The sequence below is a fragment of the Hemiscyllium ocellatum genome, chromosome 39, assembly GCF_020745735.1.
Source record: "Hemiscyllium ocellatum isolate sHemOce1 chromosome 39, sHemOce1.pat.X.cur, whole genome shotgun sequence".
Lineage (NCBI taxonomy): Eukaryota > Metazoa > Chordata > Chondrichthyes > Orectolobiformes > Hemiscylliidae > Hemiscyllium > Hemiscyllium ocellatum.
In genome coordinates this window covers 19,838,831-19,854,265 of record NC_083439.1, presented here as the reverse complement: position 1 = coordinate 19,854,265, position 15,435 = coordinate 19,838,831, and the positions used below count along the sequence as shown (strand labels likewise).

Below are 15,435 nucleotides of genomic sequence, written 5' to 3'. Positions count from 1 at the left end.
CCATTGTACAAGCAAACACTTGAAACGTTGGTGAGGCTAGCCTCATTCCAAAGTGGTTAAAAAAAAAACAGGCGTGTGTTATTTGGGGAGCAAATGTTCCTATTCCACAGCTTTCTCTTAAAACATTTTAATGCAACATTCTTTCTTTTTGTTTAACCATTAAACCAATAACCATTTGTGTAGCACTTTACACAAATCCAAAGCACTTCACCGCTACTTATCAACAAAGTGCAGTCATTGCTACACTGTACGAAATGTCGCAATAAACAGGCACAGTCAGGTCACAGTGACCAGAAAGTCTGCTTTTGTGACAATAGGCACAACACTGGAACGGTTCCCCAATTCCTCTTCGAAACAGTTGCACAGAAACGGTTTGCATCCATCTGAAGGGACCGGGGATCATCTCAGTTGGAAGGTGGCTCCACTGACAATGCAGCACTTCCTCACAGTTCATACCGAAATGAACTAAGAATCTAATGTGCACAGACATTAGTGAGAAAAGGGAGACTCAAGAACAGACATGATTTCACATTCGCAACTGCTGTTACGTCAAAATCATCATCATCATCATCCCCTGCTTCCTCCTTTCAGTGTCCTGGACAAATTCTTTTCCCCCAGCACCATCTCCAGCCCGCCACCAGCAACTGTCTGGATTGAGTACAATTGCTTGTGACTTCGGTATCATATGGGATTCCAAGATTATTGTATATTCGGCCAGCACAAAGACTGCCTACTTTCACTGTCACAACATCATTCAACTCCACCCTACCTGAGCTCATCTGCTGCTGAAACTACCATTTCTGTCTTTTTTATCCCTAACCTGGATAGTTTCAACAACTCCTAGATTCCCATCTTCCATGCTGCATAAACCTCTGCACTAAATTTCCTTACTTCACCATATGCCTCTGATCCATTAATACTGTGCATCAACCAATATCGAAGAGTTGTTTGAGTAGGTACCAATTTTAAAGTTCCCCACCCTTGCTTTCAAATTTCTCCAAGACTTATGACCTCCGGATCCATAATCTTCAGAGATATCTACACTATTGTGTTTGTACAATTTTAATTAAGCCACAATTGGCAGCTTTGCTTAACCTCTAGAATCCTCTTCCCCTACCCTCAGTTCCTCTTCGGGTGCTCCTTCAAACCTACTTCTTTGACCAAGCTTTTGGTCATGAGTCATGGCATCGACCCCAGAGAGAATGTTAAATTATGTTCGATAAATTGTTTTGGAGCATTGAAGGTGGTACAAAAATGCAAATGGGTTGCCTTGTGAAGACTTGTACATGATTTCAAAACCCCAGAGTGCCATATAGTGAGACAAGTAAATGTAAAAATTCTGCCTGAAGACCAAAAGAACATTGTTTATGGACATTAACTTGGTATATATCCAACAGAAACGGATTGATCCATTTATGGACCTAATTGAAAATCTGTATTCTTTGTTCTTCCCCCAACGCACTCTATTAAAAACACAATTTGCACAACCTGACCCTTTCTATAATTGACTGCTAATGACCACATTTATCATCTGCCAAAACGAAATGGTGTGTTTAGATCAAGATTATGTTTGGCTCAGGATTCCAAATTAAAGTGAAGTACTAGGAATGCTGGACAACCTCAACAGGTCCAGTAGATCTGTGGAGAGAGGCAGTTAATGTTTTTTTAGTTCAATCAGTGTCTTCTTCAGAACGCACTTCGAAAACGAGTTATATCAGACTCGAAATGCTGGCTTTCTTTCCACAGATTCTACCAGAGTTTCTCCAGCACCTTCCACTTTATTTCAACATTCCAAATGTTGTAACAGACAAAAAGAACAACCAAATGTATAGGCCTTTATAGTAGGTTTTGCAAAACCACCCTGGATTCAGAGCAAATAATAAGAAATGTTATTGTTCACAAAGCAATTGGTTTGCATAACGTATCAAGCAACTATTGTTTCAAACACCACTAGATCTTATAAGGTACTTTTACACTCCAGCTCACCTGCTTGGATTTCCAGACCTCCAAAACAGGCATACCAGCAATAATAGAATTGGGATCTTCCTGTGCTGCTGAATTTACAGTATCGTTGGCACCAATAACCATAACCAAATCAGTTTCTAAGGATACAAAAAGAGCTTGACGTCAGTCTGTTATTGTTGAATGCAACATAATAAACAAAATGTAAATCACTGTTATACAGTAATATTTTATTAATACTGAACCCTAAGCCCAGTTGTTTTATAAAAAAAGTACAGAACATCCTCATCAAGAATTATTTGTTTCTGCTATAACAAATATTAAATAGTGATTGCAGACTCACAAGTTGAGGCTGAATGAATCATCGTGAATGTACCTCATTTGGATTATGCAATCTCAAATGTTAATTTACCACCTGATTCACATACAGATAGGAACTTCCATTGGGCAATATTTATTTCGGACATTCTGCCTTTAAGAAATCTGTGCCTAAGAAGTCAAGTTGCTCAACTACATTCATGACACGGTACACAAAAACCTTTTTCTCGGAAGGCAAAAAGCAGCTTCCCTTATAATGAATGCAACATTTGATCAAGTGTAGGATCAAAGACCTTCTGTAAAACCCAGAGGGAAAATCAACCAGTTGCAGGTCAGACCTACCACAAAGACACATATCTGTGGCTGCTTTGTAAAATCCAGCCCAGGATTTGTTGAAATTCCTTCCAACTAAAAGGAAAGATGAATGGCCCTTGGATGGCCCCTGCTACAAAGATCATCCTCTCGTCAGCAGATGCACCTCCCATTCTGCCCACAGAGGCTGAATCAGACTGCTCTCAAAACTGGGCTGCAATCTGACCTTGCATTTTCTCCATTACAAGACCTCCCTACTTCACCTCTAGCATTAGTTGTCTCTTCATACCATCTTGTACAACTCTAGCTTGTATTAGCTTCAGTTTCAACTATTCCCAATATTCCCCAGCCAACATATTTTACTCCACCCTCCATTAAACTCAGCTTAATAAAATGTCTGCTGTCCATACCCACATTGTATGTACAAAGTTTACTTCCTTACAGAACTAGATGAGGAATATTGGGCCAAGTGCTAGAAAATGGGATGAGAATAGTTAGGTGGCTGATGTTGATACAATGCGTCAAAGGGGCTTATTCCAAACTCTCCGACTATGTGCAGCCACACACAGCCATGCCATTCTCCAATTGAAAGGATAGACATTTCTAAGGTTTTCTGCTAATGCTGCTTTGGAAAATGATGCATATCGATTTCTTTTCTGATCTTCCGTTCCTCCAAGGCAGGAATCCACCTCCGACCCAGCATTTCTCCACATATCCTGAGACAACATTGGAAACTCTGTGTGAGGCTGAATCAAGAGGAAAATCCAAGGGCTACCATTCATGGTATGGTGTGTCAGTTGCCATCAATATTATCTGATCAGTTTTTCTACATTCAAAAAAAAATTAGGAGGCAAACAATAATGCCAGTAATTGTTGAACACATGTTTCTCCTTAAAATCCAAGTTTACTAGAGTTGGTCATTTTGTCAATGCCCACTGCCTCATGAATAAATAAATCCTTGCACTTACTTCCAAACAAAAGCAGTTTGCTACCTCCTTTCACTTATAGATTACAGATATTTTAAGCATAAAGTTTATTTTAGCATTAACTTTTGATTTATCAGCAAATGTCATACATATTACCATGTTTGCTGAATTGTTTAAGGTAAAACAGTATTTTGTTAATTATCGTCTAAGTTTGCAACAACTTGTAATGTGATTGAATACAAAATAAAGGCCATGAGTTGCATTACAAACTCAGTAGAGACCAGTAATGTTTTTGTACTTATTTTAGTAATCACCTGGATTTCCAGATTCTAAAAGAAAAAAGCCATAGGCTGCACGGCTTAAATCAAAAATATTTTACTATCCAATTAGCTCAGTTACTTATAATCTAAAATGAACTGTTTGAATCACATATCCTTCTTTCCACAATGGACAGATCTTTTTCTTCTGCAGCCTATATTGAACCACTTTAACACAGAATCACCACCCTATAATTAGCTTATATTAAACTTTTCCCTCTCTCATTTATTGTTCAGGCAACCAGAGCATGTGATCATTCGCTAGTGACTGGGTGAATTACCCAAAATCAAATCCTCATGTGATCATTCGCTAGTGACTGGATGAATTCAAATCCTGGAAAAATCTAACTCCAAAGGGATCTTCATTCCATCACTAAATACGGGTTTCACCTGTAAGGTGAAGTCATTCATTGGACGTGTGCATCACTGGCTAGGCCAGTATTTATGGGGCATCCTTGACTGTCTTGGAGAAGGTAATGGGGAGCTGCTTTCTTGAAACACCGCAGTCTAAGGCAGAAATAAACAACCGAAATTTGTTCGAGGTTTATACTCTTTCCAGATCGGGTAGGCAAGCATGAGGGAGGAATGAGACAGCAGAGGATGTCAGTTTGAGGATGCCAAGGGAACAGGGACTAGATAGGAGAAGGGTGGTGGAAGAGAACGAGCAAGAGAACAGGTCAAATATTTATCAAATGCAAGATAGGAAACGCGAATTCATTTTAGGAATAGGAAATCGCTATCCTCAATGTCTGCTTATCTAACAAGTTTCTTCCTGAAGTATCTTTGTCAGTTTCAATTACATAGGGAGGCAAAATCAACAAAAAAATTATATCAGAAGGTCCAACTTAGAAGAAACATTTGTGTGCAGTATGGAGTCCATTACCATATTACAAACAACTGATAATGTGCTAATGGGTACAGCAGTATAGTCGTGGTATATATTACTAGTCTAGAGGTTGAAAATGGTACAACATACTTTGTGTTACAATTTTTGAATTTCTACTGTTGTTGTACATTTCCTGTGTCTATACATGACTGATAACGTGGCCCATGTGCAAAAGCTTAATGAGAACTTACTGCAAATTAAAAGGCAGCAAAATTATCCTCTGCTTCCATGACCTCTTGAATTAGTGGAGGGGAGGGGAGAATCTACTATTTATTTTTATTATGCTCTGCTTTATTTCTGCATTCATAGTTCTATGAATTTCTGTTCAAGTCTTCAATATACTGCTGCTCAACCAATATGAAAAACAAGTTCAGCTTTAATTTCAAGTGTTTACATAAGTAATTTTCTGATAAACTATACATATTATCACAAGCAAGTATGTGAACATTAATAAAACAAGGGATAATATTGAGAGGACACTGCATTGGTTCCTGGCAGCACCTCAGAACTATTGTTGTTTTTTTCTGTTCTCACCTGGGAAGTCCTCATTTATCTCATCCATCTCTAAAACAATGTCGTAAGGTACACCCGCCTCAGCCAAAAGTACATTGAGTTGACCAGGCATTCGGCCTGCAACAGGATGTATTCCAAACCTGCAAAACAACATTCCAACAATTAATGAAAATAACCTTTTTCGTAGTAAGTACCATATCATATTTTGATTGCTTAAACGACATTGTTTCTCAGTGAAGAAAAGTGGCATGTTCCATCGTGCATTTGATGGATGCAAACTTCACAAAACATGCCTTTCTTCTTGAATATTCGGTGCTGAATTTCTAACATCTATTCAACTGAACTATTACATAGGTTACCTGTAAACCATGAACTGCGGAATTAACAGCAATTTTGGCATGGATACAAACCAGTGTGACAGATTTTGAAGTAATGTTTGACCAGAACAAAGCAGTTTTCAATTCGAGTTTGAAAACCTACAAGAAGATTAAACAAGCTGAGTTTGCTTTGAAGAGTCTAAGTTTTGGACATCAAATTTCTGATTGAATCCATGAAGCATTTCATAATCTCTTTACTTAACGTTTAATGACATACTGGTTCATTGCAACAATTTCTGTTGTATTTGTCATGGTTTTAGTGTAAAACGTTTTTGCTCAATCAAAAATAAAAACATAAATTTGAATCTATAAATTGCTGGTTTATATTAGACTCCTGGTCAACAGAAGGAAATATTTTCTACACTGAATAATTCTCCATTACAATCATTTAGTAGATTAACGTAAGTCAGTTACACAGAGGACAAAATACAATTCATAAAATCTTTGGTATTTTAGAATGAGAGTGAAGTACAGACAGAAACAATAGTCAGGTCTTCATTGGAGAATTTAATAATGATGTGGGCACTATTTTATTCATGCAAGATTAAACCTGATTCCTGATGAAGGTCTTATGCCCAAAACATTGATGCTCCTGCTCCTCAGATGCTGCCTGACATTGTGGTTTTACAGCACCACACTCCCCAGCATTTGCAGTCCTCACTTTCTACTGTTTTATTCATGTCTGGGACATTCATAGGCAAGCTTATGCTTGAAACGTGGACTCATGTATGAAGCAATTTAATCAGCTAACATACTTAGGTTAAACAATAAGCCCAATAACACCAAAAGATTCACTAGTTTCTACATACCTAGCACTCTGGACATCTTTCAATGAAATAATGGTCTGACACATAATATGTCAAGCTATAAACTGCATTTACCAAGGCAAACCAATCAAATAGAAGGACAGGTAAACACAACAGATGTAAGCAGGATCTCAAAATAGATGCAATTAACTGATCATACCATTCACCCCACATCACCAATTCTCCCTGAGCCTACTGCTGGACAATTGAGATGTTTAGCAGAAGAACAGCACTAATGACTTGTAAAAACAAACCAGGGCAATGATTATACAGTAGATACGCATGTAGAATATTCAACAATATATAGAAATGTAAAGATCTACTGGCAAAGTACGTGCCTTGAATACTCCACTCTGATAGCATAGAATGGACACTGCTGTTCTCACACAGTGTTCATGCCTCCCGAAGTCCAATATCTCTGGCAGCAAAGTCAGCTTACAGGCCTCCCAATATTGCATTGACATGGAGCTGCAAAGAGGCATTTATAGAACCCCTGCAGCCTGCCAGTAGCATATTGATGAGGACCTGCCGTCAAATGGACTAGGCCTATTGCCACATATACCAGGAAGTTGGCCAGTGTGTTGTGGAGAATCCTCAGGTAGAAATTGTAAACAACTCATGACAGCCAAGTGTGATGGTGGTATAGATGAGAGGGAGGGGGAGAAAAAAATGAGAGAGAGAGAGAGAGAAAGAAAGAGAGAGAGAGAGAAAGAGAGAGAGAGAAAAAGAGAGAGAGAGAAAAAGAGAGAGAGAGAAAAAGAGAGAAAGAGAGAGAGAAAAAGAGAGAGAGAGAGAGAAAGAGAGAAAACCAAGCCCTTACCTGACCTGCTTCCCTTGTTCGATGAGCATCTTCACCATGTCAGCTATTGGATATTGAGCTTTTGCAGCACACAAACCCCAACCTGTTTTACAGAACACATATTTAATCCAAAATTAATGCACAACATTTTTTTTTAAAAAAGGTGAGATGGCATTTTAGGGCATGACAGCTTAAGATTCCTCAATGGCATTACCATTTACCTTGTTAACACAACATTAAAACAAGTGATTTTGGAGAAGATTAAATGTGTTTTTGGTTTGCTTGTATATATACTGGCCGACTAAGTAACTCCTCTGAAATTTTCTATTTATTTATTAAACCAGCAATGATGCTGGTGCTCATCCCACAATAACCATTTCTGCAGAATCAGGTAGACTCCACCTGATTGAGAGCGGGAAAAAAATCTCAAACACTAAAGTTTAATAATTAATGTCATGTTTAGATTAGATTAGATTACCTACAGTATGGAAACAGGCCCTCTGAAGAGTAACCCACCCAGACCCATTCCCCTACCCTGTATTTATCCCTGACTAATGGACCTAGAACTCTGGGCAATTTAGCATGGTCAGTTCACCTAACCTGCACATCTTTGGATTGTGGGAGGAAACAGGAGCACCCGGAGGAAACCCACGCAGACACTGGGAGAATGCGCAAACTCCACACAAACAAACAAACACCTGAGGCTGTAATCAAACCCGGGTCCCTGGTGCTGTGAGGCAGCAGCGCTAACCACTGAGTCACCGTGACGCCCTGGTGATATTTAGCCAAACTAGAAAATGGTAATAATATTGTCAGGGCTCTGCAAAATATCTAAAATATCGTTTGATACAATCAATCATCCAGCAACGTTTGCAACAACTGCAAGTTTTTTTAATAGATCTTAAAGAAACGGACAGGTTTAGTGACCCAGTATTTCCATGATCTCACTGTTTAATGCAGAAATAAGCTGGTAATAGGATGACAAGCAAGTGAAGCAAAAGCAATGTCATTGGAAATGGGAATTTTATCAGCGTGGAAATTCAACGGCGCACAGTGGAGAACGTGACAGCGAGTAGAGTAGCCACTAATGTTTTAAAATTCTTGTGGCCATCACTCACATGCAGCATTAATTGCTCATCATGTCTTTCCCTTGAATGGAATAGGTATTTAAGAGTCAACCACATTGCTACTGGGACTGGAGTCACATGAAAGCTAGACCAAGAATGAAGATTTCCTTCCCTAAAGTCCATCAGTGAAACAGATGAGTTTTTACAACAATCAATAGTGGTTACATGGTTGTCATAAAAGATAACTTCTAATTCAGATTTTTATTGGATTCAAATTTCACTATATGCACCATGATGGAATGCTAACCCATGTCCGCAGAACAATAATTCAGTAACATAAACACTACACCTTCTTCTTTCTCTTTCTACATGTAAACTTTAAAATATGCAGAGTAGCAAACACGTGGACGAATTTCTGGCATCTCCCTCTTCATTTTGTATCTTCTGGTAAATCATCTGACTGAACGAACAGTTTTTCCAAAGTTCCATTATTAAAACTCTTCACAATTTTAGCATTTAATCAAAAAAATACTTCATTATTGTTTTACCACTGAACCAAAGGGATTCTGATGGTGATGCAATTGTACAGATGCTGATAAACGACGGGTTCATATGATGTTGATTACATTACTAATTTTCACATTTATCTTCACCTTCCTCCATAAACACTATTTATTACTAATTATGGCTTATCTCTAGAGAAATGGTAACGTTCAATTGCAGGATGTTTGGCCTGAAGTAAAGTTGAAAGAAAAACAGTCTACATAATTCAGTTTTTTTCTTGCTTGTTAGTACAAAAGTGTTGCTGGAAAAGACAGGCAACTGAAGCTTTTCATCTTGAACACAACATGGAAACTCTTGCAATTTTGTCCCGAAAACAAAACAAAAATCTTTCATGGCATCTTTTTCCGATGAAACTCAAGTTTTTCAGTTTATTTTTGTAAAAAGAAAACAAATATTAATAATAAATGCATATATTGTAAATTATTATTAAAATATGGCAAATGTTTAAAATAATCAGATTGCGATATCTATCTTTGCTGCTTGAAACCTTCCTTTTCATAATAAGTGACCGATTTCAGATACCCATACCTGGAGTAATGATGATCGAGTTGGCCTCCTTGATCATTTCAATAGCCTGATCCACATTTACTTCAGTGTGAGTTCCAACAATTTCCATGGGTTTGCCTGTGCCTGTAGATGATGTTCCATATCCTCCCAAGATTACATTGGGTAATGAGCGATTCATCGCCTTTAATGTAAAGCACCAAATATTTAATGTATAGCAAGATATTTAGGTGTAGTTTAATTCCAGCAGATTGTTTCTTGTGAGCAATGACTATCTGACTAGATTTACTTTTGTGCATTGCTCTTCTATTTAGTTACAGTTTGTAACTGCCTGGATCATGGTACAAAGCTACTGAGGACACTTAAAAAGGCTGATACAGTAGAGCACATATATATATATATAAATACAAACTTCAGGAACCATGCACGCAATGAGTTTTCTTTTTTTTTTGCAAATTATGGAAATAGGCCTCACGTTAAGAACAATTTGTTGAAGGGATCACAGATGAATATTCGTTGTTGCACTGGTGCTGAACATGAAAAGCCTAATCACATATTCTCATTTAAGAACGTAACAGAGCAGTTTGCTAAGTTTAATTAATTGGCAACACAAACCAACGACTGAAAGTCACAATAATGTGACAAAGATGGAGCTAGTATCTATAAATGCTGCTCTATGTCAGTAACCAACATTTCACAACGATTTACATGTGCGATTCTGAAACCCTTCCTAAACAATCCATTATGACCTGTCTCTATAAACAAACTAGTCAGATCCATTTTGTACAAATGAGGAGTGTGCAAGGTATTTGTAGGAAGGAGTTATTATATGTAGCTCTAAGGGAAAAAAAAATGTTAGATTTTAATTGTTATTTATGTTTCTTCCTGTTTCAATATGGAAATCTGTTGCAGCCCACATAAAATCACTCCAGGTCTTCAGAGCATAGATCCACAATGATTAGATTTGGGAGACAATGATAAATAACTAGCACTTTTTAAATGTCTGTTATGCACAATCAACTAATAAGCTATTCTGATTACAGCTTTATTCTAATTCTCACATCTTCAAACCACTGATAACTTGTTCCCTATTTACATCCAATTTTTAAAAAATTCCAATTATCCTGGTCAGAGCTATTATACATACCTCTGGAGCAGGTGGGATTCGAATCCAGGTCTCCGAACTCAGGAGTAGGGATACTGCCACTGTGCCACAAGAACCCTCCCATTCAATTTCTGACTCGATAACCACTCACTCTGCCTCGGGCATCCCTACCAGCCCCCACTAGCTAATAACAGGCAGCAGCATTCTAAGGTTTACTTTTAAAAAGAAAATGTCTTACCACACACATGATGTAAGAGAGGATAGCGCCGGAAGATCCTATCAGAGCACCAACAATCGTCATCAAATTGTTATTCAATAGAAAACCTTCTGCACACAGGGCCCAACCAGAATAACTGTTTAACACAGTGATCACAACAGGCATGTCAGCCCCACCAATGGCAGCTGTGAGAGTTACCCCCTAGGCACAAAGTAGGTACAACAGTGTTATAATGCAGTCACATTACTCATTACCCAACTTATTGATCATAATGATCAGAAAATACTTATATCAAATATTGTTAAATATCTCTACAGCAGTGTCACAACAGTCCATAAACTTACGTGATAATATAAAATATTATCAATGAATACTGTCATCATCAGAAAAAAAAATCTGTATTTTAAACAATTAGTTATCAAGTTGCAATTTCAAAAACTACAATTAGATTCTATTGTCTTAACTATTTATCAAACAACTGAGCTGGCAATCCATTTCATATTTTCACAGTTCACAAGAGATACAATACAGCCAATAAAGGCCAGTTAGAATACCTTTGTTTATCCACCCTGAAAGACATTAAATGACAGTTGGTACCTGAATGTCTGTAAAAGAATTTTTTCATCTGCACGATGCTCTAGAAATCCACTCCAAGCTTTGAATTCTTTTGCACTTTGTAAAGAAACCCTGATAGCATCCCCCCCCAGATGAATTTATGCCTCTTTTTCTACTTAGTTTTTAAGTATCGCTTTATTTTAGGGCCAAAGAGTCATTTTAAATTCCTCCAATTTTCATTTGATCACTTAACAGCTTCCTGACTTTTCTATGAACCTGGTTGCCTTGTAATGAAGTCCTGACAATAGCGTGTACTCCCATTTTTTTGACTACACACTTGATCGGGATACAATGGATTGTTGCTTCAGATTACATGACCTGTAAATTGTGGCATTTACTGACAAAGTTATCTGAACTTTTTATTTCTTTATTTTTCTAACTTTTTTCTCTAAGAATTTGTACTCAAGAACCTCTACCTAAGGGGGCACCATAAGTGGCAACTTGTAAACTTTTCACTGTACACAAGCAAGTACATATAACACCGAAGTTAGTTCAATTCACTTTACTGTTTCGAATTTCTTTTTCCCCCAGTATCAAATTTTCTTAAATTTTTAACCCAATAAACCCAGGGAGAATGATAAAGCATGAAAATCATTCCTAAACAATTTTACTTCCAAGAATACAATGAATTACTCTTAAAATGTATTGGACGACATTACATACTTGCCATTTTGTGTAAAATCAACTACAGTATTTTTTTTTAAATTAACAAATATCAATTCTTTCAACAAATACCCACAACAGATTTAAAGGTTTTCGTACCATGATTGTTGACAAAGCAGAGACACTTAACAGACAGGTCATGCCTGTGGTATAACTGGGATCCAGCATAAATGGTACCAGTCCACCGACTGAGGCTGCTAACAATCCAGCGTTTAGGTAGTGTCGCCCAGGTAGCATAAGTGGAGCGGAGTTTAGTAGGCCTGTGTAACAAAGAAGCTTAGCTAGTAACTGCTTTAAAAAAAATTCTGTTGCTAAAGTGACTTTTAGTTGATCAGTTTTAAAGCAGTTTGGAAGAATTCAAGATCATTAAAAAAAAATAAATTTAATTGCAAACTGAAAGTAAAAAGCAATCAGTAACACACCAAGTAGAGAAAGTAATCTTCAGGTTGCAGATAGAAGTTGTGTGACTATCACCCTGTCTCTTTCTCTCTCTCACACACTCTCACACTGACTGTTTTGAAAGTTAAGCAGCATCTTGGCAGATGTGAAATGTGGCAGCTTCATCAATGAAGCATAAACTTACAAAAATATCAATGTTTTAAATAAAAAAAAGACACTTGTGTTCAAGCACTTTTGCTGACACTCTCAGTGCATTCATCTGTTCTCGACTCAGTACATGTACCTCCAAAATGCAAAGCCTTTCTGTAGCTTAAGTAGCAGGCAGTAATGGAGTTTAAACTTTCATTTGTATATTGCCTGAAAATAAAATTAGTTTATATTTTGGAACTAATCCGATTCTCATTGTTAATAATATTTAATTATAATTCAGAATATAAAATGCAATATCAAGAATATATAGATATTTAGAGTTACTTAATTAAAAGTATTAAAAAAAAACACACTGCATTCATGAAAGAACCACAAAGATTGAACCTAAAGTTTTAACAAGAAGGTAATTTAATACATTTTACTATATAGAAAACGTTACCTTGCAACTTCCCATAAGCCACTAGAGAACCGCTAAATGTCACGCCACCGATATAGGTGCCCAAATAAGCCACAGTCTTAATAAGATTTGCAGCAGGATTTGCATCAAGGTGTGGGAACTCGATCATATACTCAGCAACGCAGGTGAGAACTGCTGCCAAACCAACCAAACTGTGAAAGGCAGCAACCAGCTGAGGCAGATCCGAAATCTCAATGCGTTTGGCGATGGTGAGACCTAACAGATAAGAACAGCGTTTATAAATAAGACAAAATACTAAATTCAAAAGCTAGTAAGGATGCAGATTTAACTCTTCTACCCATTCAAAAATAGAGAGACAACGAGATCCAATTATTTGCCTTGAAGCAAATGGCGTTATTCATCTTTGCGGTGTATCCAGCTTACATTTATACCCATCTCTATTGGCCTCAATGACAGTACGGGCTGACATTTTACACCAGACTTCTGTTTGTACCCAAAGTCAGACTGAGCTCAATTGTCAGCAGCAGGACTGGCTTATGATCTTACCGCAGGATGTACTCATTGACCTTGAGGACCCCTGATGCTGCCAGCCCAATTAGAAAGCAGGAAGCTGTAGAGCCCAGGTAGTCCCACTGGAAGGGGAGGGCACTGCTAAGGCAGGTCAGAAGCCTTAAAAAGTGCCTCAGTACAAAGGCAACATGGGCCAGGTATACTGAAACTAAAATGCAGAGGATCAAGGGCAGTTGCTCCCACGGGATGGAGGGAAAATCCCTCGGGGGGGGGGGGTATTATCTTTTTTCTCCCCCCAGGCTCTCGACCCCTCATCAGTTCTCGGTTCAGTACCGTACCTCCCAAATGCAAGCTTTTTTGTTGCTTAAGTCGCAGACAGTAATGGAGTTGCCACAGAGAGTCCACCTCCTTGAAACCATTATCAACTTAGCTGGATAGCTGTTGCTCCATCAGCAAATGCCCATGTCCAGTCAAATCTCCTCTAACTGGGTCAGTAATGATCAGACTGCCCACCTCCACGAAGCATGTAGCTAATCAAAATTCTTCTCTCGAACCTGCCACTGCAGTGTTTCCTCATTAACAGGACAGCAATGGGAATCTGTACCCTGCACCTTTACAGCCCTATCCACCCATAGATCAGCAGAATTCAGCCTCTGACTCCATTCCATTCCCAATAAGGCCCGAGTGGGAAAGAAACTGCACTTTCCCAGAAGCCTTGCTGCCGTCCCCATCAACCTACCGCCTTTGAACAGCTTCATCTATTATGGAGCAGATTCCACAGCTACACCGTTCACATTGAGCTTTACCAGTCCAGCAGCTCCCTGAACAGCACCAGTGTTGGGTGCAGGATACTCTCTTTTACAGTTTGTCCCCATCTTATAGACCAATCCATCGTAACTCTAGAATACTGTAGTAGCATCCTTTAACAAAATACTAGATGGAGAGAGCTGTGCAGGGATTACTTTGTTTGGTTTTCCACCTGTCCTGGTGGGAGGCATTTCAGTGCCAGAGAAATGTTTCTCTGTGATCGTGTCTTATAGCTTAATGCAGAGGATTGGGTCTACTAATACAGCACAGTGGCTCAGTGGTTAATACTGCTACCTTACAGTGCTAGGGACCTAGGTTTTATTCCAGCCTTGGGAGACTGTTTGTGTGGAGTTTACAGATCCTCCCCAGTGTCTGTGTGGGTTTCTTCTGGATGCTCCAGTTTCCTCTCAGTCCAATGATGTGCAGGTTAGGCAAACTGACCATGGTAAATGATCTGTAGTGTCCAGGCTGGGTCGATTAGACTTGGGAATTACAAGTTTACATGGATCGGGTCATGCTCTTTGGAAGGCTGGTGTGGACTTGATGGGACAAATGGCCTGCTTCCACACTATAGGGATTCTCTGATTCTAACACATGGTTCATTACTCCAAGGTATATCAGCACGCTATCTCCTACTTAAAACCGTTCATTAAACCCTCTATGGTTTCCAGCTTTGAATACTTGCCCTCATGACGGAATGCAGTTTCATTACCAATTTCCTGCTGCTTTTCTTATTTGGTTCAAGCATTCCTCAACTCCTTGAACAACCATTGTAAATGACTTCCACCCTGACTACCCACACATTCCAGTTTGTGTTTTGTAGAAATGGGAGGAGCGCAAGAAAGCTGGAAGCAAAAGGCACGAGACAGTCGGAAAGAGTAAATGAAATGAGGTGACAAAAAAAAATTAAACCCAGTCAAACAAACGATAATTAAAGAGAGAACAGAATGGAAAACAAAAAAAGGTCCAAATTGCGTTTGGTCAATCTACAACCAGTTGATATTCTGAGTAGACTTTCTCTTGGGTTGTCGTACCCTAAGCTTTTGAAATCCTGCCTGTGTAGTCTGTTGAAATGTAAAAACTCAATAATGGAACTCACATGTGAGTGGTATTGAATTCTAATACTGGTGACCTTGTGTTAACCTATTCTTAAGTAACTACTTGGATTGTGCTAGTGCTTCTGCCAGCTGCACTGAATTT

General features: G+C 38.5%; 1 protein-coding gene across 1 annotated transcript in view; it reads right to left on the bottom strand.

The window, feature by feature from the left end:
* The window catches only part of LOC132834133 (NAD(P) transhydrogenase, mitochondrial-like), a 69,937-nt gene that overhangs the window by 4,823 nt on the left and 49,679 nt on the right, over positions 1-15,435 (bottom strand). Inside the window, exons 15-21 of the mRNA XM_060852764.1 lie at positions 12,940-13,173; positions 12,051-12,211; positions 10,695-10,874; positions 9,376-9,535; positions 7,238-7,319; positions 5,256-5,374; positions 1,987-2,102 (exon numbers count right to left, since the gene is read on the bottom strand). Coding sequence (XP_060708747.1) covers positions 1,987-2,102; positions 5,256-5,374; positions 7,238-7,319; positions 9,376-9,535; positions 10,695-10,874; positions 12,051-12,211; positions 12,940-13,173 — 1,052 coding nt within the window. The remainder of the gene's footprint in view (positions 1-1,986; positions 2,103-5,255; positions 5,375-7,237; positions 7,320-9,375; positions 9,536-10,694; positions 10,875-12,050; positions 12,212-12,939; positions 13,174-15,435) is intronic.